The sequence below is a fragment of the Rhinichthys klamathensis genome, unplaced genomic scaffold (genome assembly GCF_029890125.1).
Source record: "Rhinichthys klamathensis goyatoka isolate OS25496 unplaced genomic scaffold, OSU_Roscu_1.1 h1tg000051l_1, whole genome shotgun sequence".
Taxonomy (NCBI): Eukaryota; Metazoa; Chordata; class Actinopteri; order Cypriniformes; family Leuciscidae; genus Rhinichthys; species Rhinichthys klamathensis.
Window position 1 is genome coordinate 399752 of NW_026606597.1, and position 15215 is coordinate 414966.

The window sequence follows — 15215 nt, forward strand, 5'->3', positions numbered from 1 at the left end:
TTCTTAGCTATCTGTTTCTAAAGAGAGCAGGACCCCAAAAACTGATGTTTCAAAAAACCAAACATGTTTCTTCTATGCATCACAGATCAAGAACCTTGGTTATTTCCCAGTCCAAGACTTGCAACTGTACATTGCAATCCCTGAGGTCACGAAAAATGGCAATCAACTCCTGAAGATCAGAGATTTCCATATTGACCAGGTGAGGAGGACACAACTAGACTATAGTTTTACTCTACTGGTTATACATTTAGATTTTCAAAAATGTTTTGCCCTTTCGATCCATTTTTGTATCTATTTACAGTCTGGATAAGTTGATGTTAGTTGCCAAAGGTGAGATCCAGTCTGCTGATTTGAGTTCACAGACAATCACATCATGTATTATGGGCAAATTATTTTTTAGCTTCAGAATACAATTCAATCCAGTTGGAGGATATGTTATTGATGACCAGTTTGTCCTCTGTAACCATTTACAAAGTTGGCAAGTGTATGCCTAGTATACTAAAATCTGTTATAGATTTAAAAAGTCACAAAGTGTTTTCAAGCCTTAAGTCTTTTAAGTCTTAAAGTTCTACCATTATGCTTTTTCAAATGTTACTTTTCATGCAGTGTATAATATAGCTGTTTGTAAATGAAAAGGGTCTGCAAAATTTTAAAGATCAAAGTGCATGACAAAGTTATCGTCTTCTAAAAGAAAGAATCAATTCAGAATTTTATCAGCAATTCCAGTCTTACTTCTTATTACATACCAATGTAATACATTTGCAATATTACAATACTATGGTCTTCATTGGCTGCCGGTGAACAACGTCTACTTTGACCTGCCCTCAAACTGTTGTTGTAGCTGAGGCCTGGAAGAGTTTGGTTCGTGTTGGTGACATGTCGAGAAGACGCTGTTTTCAGTGCTGCGAATCCACTTTGATGCACTTCAAAAGAATGAGGACTTGCACTGGAATTGATACAGAAAAACCGATGCTATCGTTCGTATCACTGTGTATCAAGTGCTGAGTAGGCCTCCGGAGCTGAAATTTAGGTATAATAATAGGCGTTTCGTTTTTGACACGTGCTGTAAGCGGTAGACCAGTCATGACAGACAGACTCATCTGACCAATCAGAGCAGAGTAGGGTCATGGAAAGGTGGGGTTTAAAGAGACTGAATCTTCGAACAAACAGTTTTCAGAATCTTTGAGAAATTAGATGATGTGCAATGTATATTATGAGACAATTAATGTGTTTTTGACCTTGGATGCATGTAGGCCTATTGCAGGAGACATTCAAAGCAAAATTAGGAACCTTTAAAACAGCATAAATGGTGCACTTTAAGTCTTTTATTCAAAGTGATCTACATAACAATCAAGGTAGCCTATACTATTTTCAGGTCATGCATTCCCTGGGAATCAAACCCATGACGTGTGTGCTGCTAGTGCCATGTTCTACTGTTAGAGCTACAGGAATGATATTAATAGTGATTTGTGTCATTTTTCCATCAGGTAGGTGGAAGTCATTGTATTCCCCCTCAGCATGTGGCACACAGTCGAGCCTCTCCAGAGGACCTCTCACGAACATCACGACTGGTAAGACCCTTTCTGCACAGGCTTATTAGTGTCTGCCTGTTATCACAGACAAAGCTTGCGCCACATTCAGGCTAGCACTTTAACACTTTATAAAAGTCTGGTTTGTGCCGTTTTAAAGTTTGCCTGATTTAGGGGCTTTCAGATATGAGATGTGCTGATTTAATGCACAGCAGTAAAGCACTTCTCTGTAAAATAGTTGGTTTATACTCTCTGAATAAAGCCACTTGAGTTTAATAAATTGTGCCATAAATCAAGCTTATTATTGGTAAATGTGGTTCATCTTCAATCAGTTCTAGAAATGTTATTGTTTTTGAAGATTCTCATATGTCTGAGGTGGGGAGTTTTGTAATGCAACTCTAACGCATGTCAGATTTCCACCACAAGCAGCTGGGTTTCATCAGTAAGATTGTCTGTTTGTGAGATAAATGTTTCTTGTTCCTTTGCACAGAACTACTCCAACACCCTGGTAGTGCCAGTACAGTGTACCGTCAACCTGCCTTCCTACAGAGACGTCAGCGTGAAAATCGGCGGATCCCTTCGTACTGATGCACTGCATGCGGTGAGTAGCAATCTGAGGATCTCCGAGGATCTCCCAAAACCAATGCAAAACTGTGACTAGAGCAGTAATTAGAGACATACTGTAACTGCACTACCGTTCAAAAGTTTGGGGTCAGTGAGAATTTTATTTTTATTTTTTGGAGGAAAGAAATCAATACTTTTATTAATCAAGGACAGTAAAGACATTTATAATTTTACAAAAGATTCTATTTCAAACAAATGCTGTTCTTTTGAACTTCCTATTCATCAAAGAATCCAAAAAAAAAAAAAAAACTGTACAACTGACAGACCAACAACTGTTTCAACATTGATAATAATAATAAATGTTTCTTGAGCATCAAATCCTCATATTATACTGATTTGTGAAGGATCATTTGACACTGAAGACACTGACACTGGTGATGCTGAAAATTCAGCTTTGATCACAGGAATAAATTACACTTTACTATATATTCACACAGAAAACAGCTGATTTACACTGGAATAATATTTAATACTATAACTGATTTTTGTTGTATTTTTAATCAAATAAGCGCAGCCATGGTTAGCAGAAGAGAATTCTTTTAAAAGTATTTAAAATCGTACCGACCCCAAACTTTTGAACGGTAGTGTAAATCTGGTCAACAACTAACAAATGCACGAAAAATCACCTTGAGATCAGTTTGTTCAGAAAAATTGTTAGCTCTGAGAAAAGCTCTAGCATCCTTTGTTTGTCGATTCCAGTTGATTTGATATTTTTAATGCAATGAAATTCAGACAATTTATGACAAATGTGGCTACCACCTCTCTAGCCTCTCACTTCTCGTGCTGGTCCTCTCTCACTTTCTCACACTTTCTCACACACTGGAGTAAGTATCTGTCAGAGAAACTGAAAACTGTTTTTCTTGTCACGGCAGCTGAAGTTCAAAACCCTTGAGCTGGTGACGACAGCCTCAGTGGAGCTGAACCCTTCCAGCCCCATGTTTCTGCCTGAAGAGAGGCCGGTCAGACATGTGAGTCACCCTATGTACACATCAGCATTTACAGAAAGCCACGTTACAGAAACATTGCAGGACAACATGTTTAGAATAGGTCAATATAAATCCATGACCGAATACTCGAAGACGTGGTTAGTTTGAGAGGTTGCTTTTGTCTTTTCCATCCTTGGCAATATTGAGGGAGAAAAACATAGACAAACGATGTGTTTTCATTCATCTGTCAGAAAGAGTTAACAATGTTAACATTACTGAATATTTGACTTTACGCAATTAGGCTCGCTGGTTCTCTCATGCCAGAACCTTCTCTTTACACATCAGTGTGTCCTTTGGTGAGCTACTGTGAGAGTTGTTTCACCACAGTTAAAGAACCTGGAGCCAAAGGGACCGAAAGGACCAGCAGCACACTTGAGTTCTGTTCTTTTCTTTATTACTGTGTGGTGCTGCCATCTATAGGCAGGACAGGAAATAGACATACATTCTAACATCAGCAAATCTGATCTCAGCTGCAGCAGATGAAGCATTTGATAATGTGTCAGTGGCAAGATATACAAAGGGAAAGCTATGAGGTTACCAGCAGTCAAATAATAAGCAGTTATATCATAATTGCAATGTGAGGCATCTCTGATAAAGCAGTATAGTGTTTTATAGTTTTCTTCTTTTCTATGTGTGTTTTCTCAGATAATCCTGGAGATTAGGAAAGAGGAGGATTACCGTGTTCCCATCTGGATTATCATTGGCAGCACACTTGGAGGCCTGTTACTCCTCTCTCTCCTCATTCTGGCACTTTGGAAGGTAATGTGTCCTATACATATATACTGTAAGCACACACAGACTGACTGGAATACAGATACATAAAGTACATACATACTAGATAGATAGATACATACATACATGTATGCATAGAAAGATAGGATAGTTTGAGATGTTGTCTGTATGTTTATCTGTCTTGTATGTTTGGTGAGCCACAATTCTAATAGATTCTAATAGATTATTTGATTAGTGAATCTTGAATATCTTTCTTATTTTATTTTATTTTTTGTATTTTTTTTTTTCTTTCTTTTTTTACTCAACTAGTTGGGGTTTTTTCAAAGGCAAAAAAGGCGTGAGGAAGCTGAGAATGAGGCTAATGGCAAGATGGTGGAAGAGCGATAACGCAGGCTTCTCAAGAGGGTTCAGACAGGCCTACATCTCAGGGACCAACCAACAGCAACATTAGACGTCTCTGAAACTGAGAGAAAGAGAGAAAAACAGAACTTGAGGCAATGAATAAAGCAGAGGGATATGCTCTGCGCACTGGACGACCTGTTGTTCAACCATGAAAAACACTGCAATTATCCTCATCATGCCTGCACTGCTTACTGAGCCGACCCTATTGATGGGTCTCCATCTCTCTTCTCACTCCAGATCAAACACCTCAGATGACATGATGTTCACAAGGATGTTGTTCTGAGAGACATATTCAAAAGAGAGACTTTTGGAAGATGCAGTCGAGTGAAAAGCTTGACTTTTGACATGAATTCAAAGGAAAATAACTTTTTCACAGGGACTTTGGAATCGCAGTCCATACATTTGATCCTTGGCCAAATCCAGTGTCTTACAAGAGACAAGAGAATATACAAAAGAAACCTCAAAGTGCTGTAACTCTATAAAACAGCCATGTTTTCTGGTGCTTCTTCTTTGACATCTAGAAAAAAGGGACATCTTGGTGGAAAAAAGTGCAAAAGTTGGCTCACTTTATTGCAATGGCCATTGTTATTATATGTAATATAATATTAGGCACTGGAGTTTGTAGCTCTGTTTTTTTTTTTTTTTTTTTTTTTTTGGTTGTAATTTATTGAATAGAAAATGAACTGTGTTATGTACCGTATTACATTTTTATAAACTATCCTCTCTAATACCCTAAATAATTATACATCTACATTTTGTTTACTATATGCTCATTGTTCAATCTCAAATAACAATAGAGGTGGACATTTACTATTTTACTTTTTTACAACATTGATGCACTTTTTTTATATTGTAGTGATACAAACTTGAATTTTGTAAATACAGTTTATCTTTGTAAAACAAATTTCAAAATGTGTGCTTTCATAAAGATTGTGGCATCACAATATATCTCTTGCAAGACATCAGCCCTAGTTTAGCTTCCATGATATGCTTCACACCTCAACAAGTAGCCTTTGAGAAAGGGTATGCTTCCTATACAGTACGTCAGCCAGACTCATGACTTATTCATTTCAAACATTAAGAATATTGATCAAATGATCAACTTCCATAACGTTGAAAGTTGTTGAGTGTTGCAGATGTATTTTAGTCAGGGACCTCTATTCTTCGATGCTTGTGTGTGTGTGTATATATATATATGTATGTATGTGTGTGTGTGTGTGTGTGTGTGTGTGTGTGTGTGTATATGTATGTATATATGTATATACACTCACCTAAAGGATTATTAGAAACACCATACTAATACTGTGTTTGACCCCCTTTCGCCTTCAGAACTGTGGCATTGATTCAACAAGTTGCTGAAAGCATTCTTTAGAAATGTTGGCCCATATTGATAGGATAGCATCTTGCAGTTGATGGAGATTTGTGGGATGCACATCCAGGGCACGAAGCTCCCGTTCCACCACATCCCAAAGATGCTCTATTGGGTTGAGATCTGGTGACTGTGGGGGCCATTTTAGTACAGTGAACTCATTGTCCAGTTCAAGAAACCAATTTGAAATGATTCGAGCTTTGTGACATGGTGCATTATCCTGCTGGAAGTAGCCATCAGAGGATGGGTACATGGTGGCCATAAAGGGATGGACATGGTCAGAAACAATGCTCAGGTAGGCCGTGGCATTTAAACGATGCCCAATTGGCACTAAGGGGCCTAAAGTGTGCCAAGAAAACATCCCCCACACCATTACACCACCACCACCAGCCTGCACAGTGGTAACAAGGCATGATGGATCCATGTTCTCATTCTGTTTACGCCAAATTCTGACTCTAACATCTAAATGTCTCAACAGAAATCGAGACTCATCAGACCAGGCAACATTTTTCCAGTCTTCAACTGTCCAATTTTGGTGAGCTCTTGCAAATTGTAGCCTCTTTTTCCTATTTGTAGTGGAGATGAGTGGTACCTGGTGGGGTCTTCTGCTGTTGTAGCCCATCCGCCTCAAGGTTGTGCGTGTTGTGGCTTCACAAATGCTTTGCTGCATACCTCGGTTGTAACGAGTGGTTATTTCAGTCAAAGTTGCTCTTCTATCAGCTTGAATCAGTCGGCCCATTCTCCTCTGACCTCTAGCATCAACAAGGCATTTTCGCCCACAGGACTGCCGCATACTGGATGTTTTCCCCTTTTCACACCATTCTTTGTAAACCCTAGAAATGGTTGTGCGTGAAAATCCCAGTAACTGAGCAGATTGTGAAATACTCAGACCGGCCCGTCTGGCACCAACAACCATGCCACGCTCAAAATGGCTTGAATCACCTTTCTTTCCCATTCTGACATTCAGTTTGGAGTTCAGGAGATTGTCTTGACCAGGACCACACCCCTAAATGCATTGAAGCAACTGCCATGTGATTGGTTGATTAGATAATTGCATTAATGAGAAATTGAACAGGTGTTCCTAATAATCCTTTAGGTGAGTGTGTGTATATATATATATATATATATATATGTCCAAGATAATATAACGAATATAAAAATAAAGAATTTGGAAAAAGCATGAGAGTTTATAAAAGAATGTTTCAATTGGAGCAAATCCACTGGATTCCTGTGGATTCCACTATATATATATATATATATATATATATAATAACAACAACACATGAACACTGAGAGTGTTAAAGTATACAGTAATAGATATGGATTTAAAAACAAGCAGAAACTGCTCATTAAATGAATACCTAAAATTCCCACTGAACAAACTTCACTAATTCTTAGATTACAGAACAATTTAAAGGATATATGTTGTAAAGAAATACATAATTGTGCATGTAACAGTCAGACGTTAATTAAAGCTACAATATGTAATTTTTTTGCCGCTAAGGGTCGCTAACCTCTTACAATAACGAAGGCGTAGTTTGATGACGCATAAGCGGAATTATGGATCTTGTCGTCATGCTGATGGATCTAATGTTTATGGATGAGTGAATACATTGATGTTTTTAACATGACTGTGGTATGAACCATGGCACGATTGCTAATGAGAGACAGATATCAGCGCCAAGCGAGTCCCACGGATATAAAGGAATAAGGACATTTAATTATACCGAACTAGCCGCAAGTGCTTTATTACTACTCACACAGGTCAGTTTATTAGACGAATGAAACTTGTGAGGTAACGCAGCGCTGTTTCACATGGTCCAACTTTACATTATCATACTAAACTGCATTTGAGTGAGTTGAAAGTTATATTGTTATTTTATGTGTTAGTTTGTTGGCTGTATGAGACTAGCAGAAAGCTCGATCAACATTAGAATAACATACTTATCATATTCTAACATTTCATCATGTTGAGCTATATAACATAGATTCGTTTTATGTACATTTGCTCACCTGTCTCATAAAGCACATGCAAGAGCGGCGTCTCTGTCAAGTCGAAGTTTGTCGCGAACCTCTCGGCATCTCGAAAACGATATTGATTCTCGTTTTATTTCTTGTTTTGTCCCAAAGTCTGCTTGCCATGGTCCATAATGTTTGAACGAAACAACAACAGGGTGCCGCTAAATGCTACGCAGTTGCCCACGTCTGTTGCCATGGTTACTATGGCAGTACAAGTGGAAACCAGGGATAACGTGGATATTACGTCATTGGCAGGCGACAAGTGTCATGGGACGGGGCACTATTTCAAATTGTGAATTTCTCTGAATTTACAAATTCTTGGAAACATTTAGGATAATGTAAGTAGGCCTACACAATTTAAAGAAATATATAATATAATATATGCTGTGTTTAATGCTTCAACTACAGTGAGGATTTCTTACCATGATAATGGCAAGTGGTCTGAGAAAATATTTTCGTGCAAATAATGCACAATAAGGCCTATCTGTTTCCATTAAAAATATAATTCAATTAAAAATACTATTTGGCCAGTTGAAAAGATTGAGGAAAAGCTTTCTCTAAAATGTATTTTATACTATTTGATTTATTTATTCAAAAACAAGGCAAGGATAGGCTACTAAATAATTTTTTAGCAATTTAATGTGACCCACATCCGTATCTCATATTTTCCTCATTTCTGTTAAACATGGTATCATGTGGATGAATATGCATGTGCAAATTATATGCAGGTGAGGATATGCATTTAAACTAGGTGTTGTAAGCTTATATGGTTATTTCGGGGTGGAGACGCATGTGCGCACAATCTTCAGCTGACTGGGACTTTTGTACAGGTTCTGGCATACGCACGGTTTTATAAGTCTGAATATTTTTTGGCGTACGCTATTTTTGGCTTTTGGGCGCACGTACACTTTTAGTTAGGATCCTACGCACAGTTTTATAAATGAGACCCCTGAACCGTTGGACCACTTGTAGTTATAATGACGTCAGACTTTTGAAACTAATTTTATGTTTAAAGGTTGTAATTTGTCTTTTTTTTGTCCCACTTTTCTTTTTTAAAGAATATTTTATATCTATTTGTCATTGATTGTGTTAAACTGTTAAATAAAACAAATTGACTCAACTGCTGGAAAGGTGTCATTTATATTTTAAAAGGTTTACCCCAAACTTTGAAATGGTCAGGAATTTGTTGACATAACATGGAAGTGTAGTTGAAATATTAATGTTTTTTTTTTCAACATTATCTTGGTACATCAGATTAGTCTAGCTAGCAGGAGAAATAGATTCCCATGTACCCGTTTTTTGTAACCTGTTTTTTGGGACCCTAATGGTGTCTAGTTAAGAATTTTTGATGTTGCTAGGGTCAACTAATGGCCCATGGGGTTTGTTCGGGTTCGTTTGTACCACAACATACAAAGACAAATGAACCCACTTTTTCAAATAATTCTGACACCAGGAATCAAATGGATAGGTCATTGACATGGTACAGCCTACCACTCTTTTATTGGTGAAAACAGGCAAATAACACATTTTTTAAGTCATGTTTTTTTTTACCTGCCATGGTAACCAGAGGCCCTATCTGCCTTTCAGGTGACTGTTCACATAACTCTATAAAATAGTTTGTTGGGAGAGTGGGTTTGCTGCATTAAATATAATGAATAATTGTCTGATTGGTCCAGACGCTACAGTTTCAATGATTGCTTGCTATCTGGGTTAAATCTGGAAATACTGACAGAGTAGGCTACTGTTATATTGACAACAACGTGGTTAAGCATTTTGACTACCTTGTTTGTGAACAATGACACAAGAACTTGTCATTCTGATGGCATTCGTGAACACTCAGCTTGTTTACCTTCACTTCTAAGTTTATTTCGAAAACATAAATAGACTAAATGGTATCATCTGCTTAGTTCACTTCAATTTTTCACAATATTTTCTTAAATTTCATTTGTATAGTTTCAAATACAATTCTCACGTTTGTTTCTCTGATTTAGTGATCACTGAGACTTCAAGCTTCAACCTAATGTTGTGTGTGTGTGTGTGTGTGTGTGTTTAGTAATGTCTTTGAATAAATTACTATATTTTGAAATATTACTTACATTATTGTAAAATATATTTTGTCTGTTGAGGTTTTGTTGTGTTTAGATATTTTTTATTTATTTTTTATTTTGTAAACGGTCCCTGCCATTTTTACTCTTCTATTATTGTCCGAAATAATCTCTAAATAAAGAATTTGGCAAAAGAATGAGTGTGACATGAGATGATGAATGTTTCAATAGATCTTACAGTAATTGCTATGTGTGTTTTGTGTATGAACAAATGTGAATGTTTTGTAAATGTTTCAGTTGGTGGAAATCCACCGGATTTTTTTTTCTTTTTTTTTTTCACTTTTGAACAGTTGTAAAAAGAAACATGAACACTGAGAGTTTTAAAGTATACAGTACTGGATATGGATTTTAAAACTAGCAGAAGCTGCTCATTAATGACATTTTTTTTTATTATTATTATTAGTTACAAACACATAAACACGTTTACCTAAAGTTTCAACAGAACAAATGTAACTTATTATTAGATCACAGACCAATATAATATATCTTTAAAAAAAGAATTGTGCATATAACAATCAGATGTTAATAAATGTGATATATCTCAAAAGAGAAGAAAAAGAAGCAGGTCGTTTTAGTTTTAGAGTGTCAGCGATAAAAAAGAAGTACAGCTGCTTCAGTTATCTCTCTGGAAGCACTCCATTCTCTAAGAGTACCATAGCCATCCCAGTCGAGACCTGTAAAGTCTCCACACTGTCTAGGGACCCCTTCAGGAAAGTGTCCACCTCCACCAATACAGAACTGCAAAAATATGAGTGAATTAATAACAAAACAACATACATATGCATTTCTTCATATAACATTGGTGCAGTTAATTTTTTTTTCTGTTGAAATTGTATTACCATACTATAAATGGATTTCCTATATTTTATACAATGAAGCATGAATAACTGCATGTGGTGATCAAATGCTGTTCATAAACACAATTGTAAATAATCCATTATTTGTTTAACTCACATGTTCAGTCTGACAGCCGGTTGGTTTAACGCCCGAACAAAGAGCCATGGCTGCCTTTTCAGTATTGAAGACTCTGAATGTGATGAATCCAGGATCAAATATTGCTGAAAAAAAGCACAGAATATATAATTGATGATCTGCCATGAAAGGTCCATGCACACATGACATGTGATTAGATCTCAACATTGATGATGCTTTGCAAAAAGAATACACCATCACTGAATAACACACAGATTTTATGACAGTCAGTTGATGTAGCTATACTTTATTTAAAATATCTGAAAAAATATTAGCTCAAGAAGTATTGCTGTACCTCTTGAATTAGGTCCATACAGTTTTTTGGTAGAATCCTTACTTCCAGTATCATACACTATTGGAATAGCAGGTCCATTATCAATGTTGCATGTCCCGACTCCAAACCTCACAGGAAATTTCTGCGGAAATTAAGATAAAAGTTTGCCCACTTATATTTCTGGGAATGTTTAAAACTCAAAACTGGCATTAAAGTGTATCTGACCTTAAATAAATTGAAAAGGTTTCCTCCATATAGAGTTAAGAAGCGATTTTCAGTGTGGTATCTCAGGATGGAGGCAGTGGTCCAGTGTTCAAACGCCATATTATTAGGAACATGCCACACAGACACATCCTGTGCCGCAATGTCAAAGTATCCAGGATTCTGTCAAATCAAATCATATTTATTTATATAGATTTTATCAAATCAGCTTCACAGTAATAAAAAGGAAAATAATGATACTGTTGCAAAACTGAATTAATGAAACGACTTTGGTTTCAGCAATAATGCAGCTCAACAATAAAGTAATTATTCAGCTCAATTTATGTTGATTCAATACAGTTCAACATAAGTGTGAATGTTGCAAAGTTCATCAGTCATGAAACAAATTTGATTCAGCCATAAAGCAGCTCTATGGAAGACAGTGTCATTATCCAGCTCAATTCAGTTCAATGTTGATTTAATCAGATCAACACAAGTTTGTCAGCTATGAAATCACCACCCACAGATATAAAGCAGATACAAAAGACAATATAATCAAGCTCATATTCAGTTCAAGTTTTGCTCTCATTCGATAGTGTCAGTGCAGTCAAATTGATTATATCTCTCATATTACTCAATATTGATTGTCTTTTTTTAGTGACAGAAAGGACTGTGTCAGATTCTGTTTTAGATTCTAGATAAACATATTTTGATTGTCAGTCCATGGACTTTGTGTCCTTTATATTGCTTCCCTTAAACCAGGGTTGTAAAATGTAATAATAAAGTACCTTATAATCATCACTTGTAGCAGCCTCTGCGGTTCCAAATGTGACTCTGTTCGCCCATGTCCCTTCACCATCAGGCCGGTTTGCGTTGCTGCCCTGCTCACTAGACCAGCGGTCACCAACAGTACACTTTCCATACATGTTGTTTTCATGAACACTGGCCACCAGCGTCCAGCCGCCGCCCGCAGTGGTCATATCACAGAACGTCTGGTAAAGGACCCCTCTTGATGAGATCAGATAGTACAGGCCATCTGAGTGAACAGAAGCATTGAGTCAGCTAAATTGAGTTATTCCTTAAGACAAAAAAAAAAAAAAAAAAAAAAAAAAAAACCATACCCTCATAAACATGATATTTGTCAAGAATTTCTTTGCAGCTTCGAGCAACGTATTTAATTCTGTCGAGAAGTTTTTCAAGCGCATGGTTGCTTTTGGTATCACTGATATTAATACATGGTGCTTCTGTTTCTTGTATTACATACATAGCTCCCACTGTAGAAAGATCACAAAAAGAGTAAACGCTGGTTTTGCTGTAATGCAAGTGAGTCAGAAAATGTGTCACATGGTGATATATATTGTGATAAAAAAATATATATATAATGACATTCTTAATAGAAATGAGTTTCAATCAAATCAGATAATTACACTTACTTGATTTAGCATCACAGAACCATAAACTCAGTGAGAGACTGAGAAGGATCCCTAAAAACATTTTTATAAGAAAGACAGTCTGCAAACAAAAGGAGAAAGGTTCTTCATAATTAAAATTGAAACCACACTCTGAAAATTTGCAAACCTGAAATTGTGGTGTTTTTATGTGAATGTTTACTAAAAGCAAACTGATGTTGACAAATCGATTTCACACATTCAGCACATTTTTCTTCAATCAATTCATTACATTCAATAAATTATCAAATCATAATACTCTGTCATTTGTTTGTAGCCTATTATCTGAAAAAGACAGCACATTAACTTACCATTTCCATGAGCCAGTAAGGTATAGGTTTTGTGTACTTGGTGTCTAAAGTGGCTTAAGGAAAAATGTTAATTTATATATTTTTCTTATCAAAGGATGACAAAGACTTCCTGGCAAATACAACAAGGAAGAGATATTGTTATCTCAGGAATCCAATAAACCTATTTTTATCAAGGGACAACCTGTAGATGTTGCTGAACAATAAACAACATGTAAAATTTACCAACTTGAATAAATTGAAAATTGAAAAGGTTTCTTCCGTATATAGAGGCTTAAGAAATGATTTTCAGTGTGGTATTACAGGACAGAGGCAGTGGTCAGTGTTCCATCTGGATTTTATTAGGAGCATGCCGCACGTGCTGCGGTTGCAAAATATCCAGGTTCAATGACAGAGGGTAACAGGTTATCAGTTCAGATAAGATAAACATATTTTTATTGCCATTCCAGTGTATCATTGTCCTTTATGTTGCTTTATTTAAACCTGGGTTGTAAAATAGCTTCTGCGGTTCCAAACATATTTGCAATGGTCTAGGTGTGTTTGCCTTGAAGTGGCACTGCGCAGACCGACCGCATGACATTAAGGGCCCTGCACCCAGCGCAATTGACTTTATGCACAGCTGCACTACTTCCTGAACTTAAGCCAGCTCCTTTATTTCCTGTCTTACATTATTGGACACACTGATTAATCCAGGTGTGTCTGATTATTGTTGCTATGACTACTGAGGTCAGGCACACCTGAATTAATAAGTGTGTCCAATAATGTAAGACAGGAAATAAAGGAGCTGGCTTAAGTTCAGGAAGTAGTGCAGCTGTGCATAAGTCAATTGACTTTGTATACCGACGCATGTATCATTCCTGTTTTGCACCCGACGCACAGCGGACTCTTCCCTCCACAGACGCACGTCGGTAAATTAGGGAATGAACTTGCGCTCCCGGGGGCGGTTCAGCGAAAAGAGGAGGCGTGTTCCGGCGCAAACGTTCCCTGGTGCTATTTTGCAGTTCCAGAAAACAATTACGCTACAGACCAGGAAAAACCTAGACTAAAGTCAGTGGCCCGTTATTCCGATGTTATTTAAGTGCGCATGCTTGGCCATAAAGCGTGTGCCCAACGCGCATACACTTTGCTTCTCTCAGACGCAGCAGTTCTCATTTTTGCAAGTCATACATTATTACAAGGAAAAATATTAACACACGATGGAAATCATTGTGAAGATGTGAAAAAATAGGCATAAATCTAGCTTACACATTTACCCAAATTATTATAAGCCTGTTTAACCGAAGCTAATTAGGAAAATGAAACATGCACACTGTGTTGGCTATTTGCGGCTTTCTTGTAATTGCAACTGTATACACCTATATCCTATGCATTTTTTGTATACTCTGTGTAGTTAAAAATTGTATAGGCTATTTACTGTTTTTTTTAGTGTGTGTGTGTGTGTGTGTGTGTGTGTGTGTGTGTGTGTGTGTGTGTGTGTGTGTGTGTGTTATTCTGTATATTCTGTTTAATCTTTACTTAGTGTATACTATGTTTGTGTTTTAGTATAATATATTGTCCTGAGAAGTCTGGCTGCTTATGCACTACAATTTCCCCATTTGGGATTAATAAAGTAAGTAGGCTATCTATCTATCTATCTATCTATCTATCTATCTATCTATCTATCTATCTATCTATCTATCTATCTATCTATCTATCTATCTATCTATCTATCTATCTATCTATCTATCTATCTATCTATCTATCTATCTATCTATCTATCTATCTATAACAATAGCCAACAATTATTGTTGTTTAATGAAAAATAAATAAAATAATTATGTGGTCTCTCTATGGCTTCCAGGTTTCAACAAATGAATTAGACTTGAATTATAATTACTTATGACTGCTGCGTATACCTAATAATGATAAAGCTTTTTAATAATGCATTGTTTACCTAATGAATGAAGGTAAACAAAAAATAGCTTTTTTAATAAAAAAATTTACTCTTTCTATGGCTTCCAGATTTCAACAAATAAACTACAAATTTTTAGTGATTAGTGTCACTGCTATGTATGCCCAATAAAGCTGTTTATTTATGAATAGATTTAATCTTAAATGCGGTTTTATGCGCACTGTATAATTCGCAGCTATTTGCACCCTTTTAACCGCTCAGTAAAGCACATTCCACAAAAAATTGCAGTCCTACTGTATGTTTTTAGCTATATAATAGAACATTATTCACAAGACGAACAAGCTAATCTACAAGA

The 15215-nt window shown here is 36.5% G+C and overlaps 2 protein-coding genes across 3 annotated transcripts in view; one reads left to right on the top strand and one right to left on the bottom strand.

Moving 5' to 3' along the window:
- Nucleotides 1–5306, top strand: part of itga11a (integrin, alpha 11a) — a 63942-nt gene extending 58636 nt beyond the window's left edge. Inside the window, exons 25-30 of one of the 2 annotated variants that reach the window (XM_056247938.1) lie at nucleotides 86–199; nucleotides 1488–1571; nucleotides 2020–2130; nucleotides 3026–3121; nucleotides 3785–3898; nucleotides 4198–5306. In XM_056247938.1, the coding sequence (XP_056103913.1) occupies nucleotides 86–199; nucleotides 1488–1571; nucleotides 2020–2130; nucleotides 3026–3121; nucleotides 3785–3898; nucleotides 4198–4212 (534 nt within the window). In that variant the 3' untranslated portion in view covers nucleotides 4213–5306. Of the gene's footprint in view, nucleotides 1–85; nucleotides 200–1487; nucleotides 1572–2019; nucleotides 2131–3025; nucleotides 3122–3784; nucleotides 3899–4180 lie in introns of both variants that reach the window. The other variant, XM_056247937.1, reaches the window with a different exon arrangement.
- A 4786-nt stretch (nucleotides 5307–10092) lies between these two features.
- LOC130082996 (intelectin-like) lies at nucleotides 10093–12784 on the bottom strand. Its single transcript, XM_056247952.1, has 7 exons — nucleotides 12647–12784; nucleotides 12335–12487; nucleotides 12002–12249; nucleotides 11238–11396; nucleotides 11034–11154; nucleotides 10721–10824; nucleotides 10093–10504 (listed from the first exon to the last, which is right to left on the bottom strand). The coding sequence occupies exons 1-7, from the start codon at nucleotides 12705–12707 to the stop codon at nucleotides 10352–10354; spliced, it is 999 nt and encodes a 332-aa protein (XP_056103927.1). The 5' UTR covers nucleotides 12708–12784; the 3' UTR covers nucleotides 10093–10351.
- Between the last annotated feature and the right edge of the window lie 2431 nt (nucleotides 12785–15215).

Bases quoted from the DNA above. Each gene is read 5' to 3' on its own strand.
- LOC130082996 (XM_056247952.1), bottom strand. From the start codon at position 12,707: ATGTTTTTAGGGATCCTTCTCAGTCTCTCACTGAGTTTATGGTTCTGT. The intron at 11,397-12,001 runs GTACTTTATTAT...TTGATTTGACAG, and splicing joins CTACAAGTGATGATTATAAG to AATCCTGGATACTTTGACAT. The intron at 11,155-11,237 runs GTCAGATACACT...TAATTTCCGCAG, and splicing joins ACCTTTTCAATTTATTTAAG to AAATTTCCTGTGAGGTTTGG.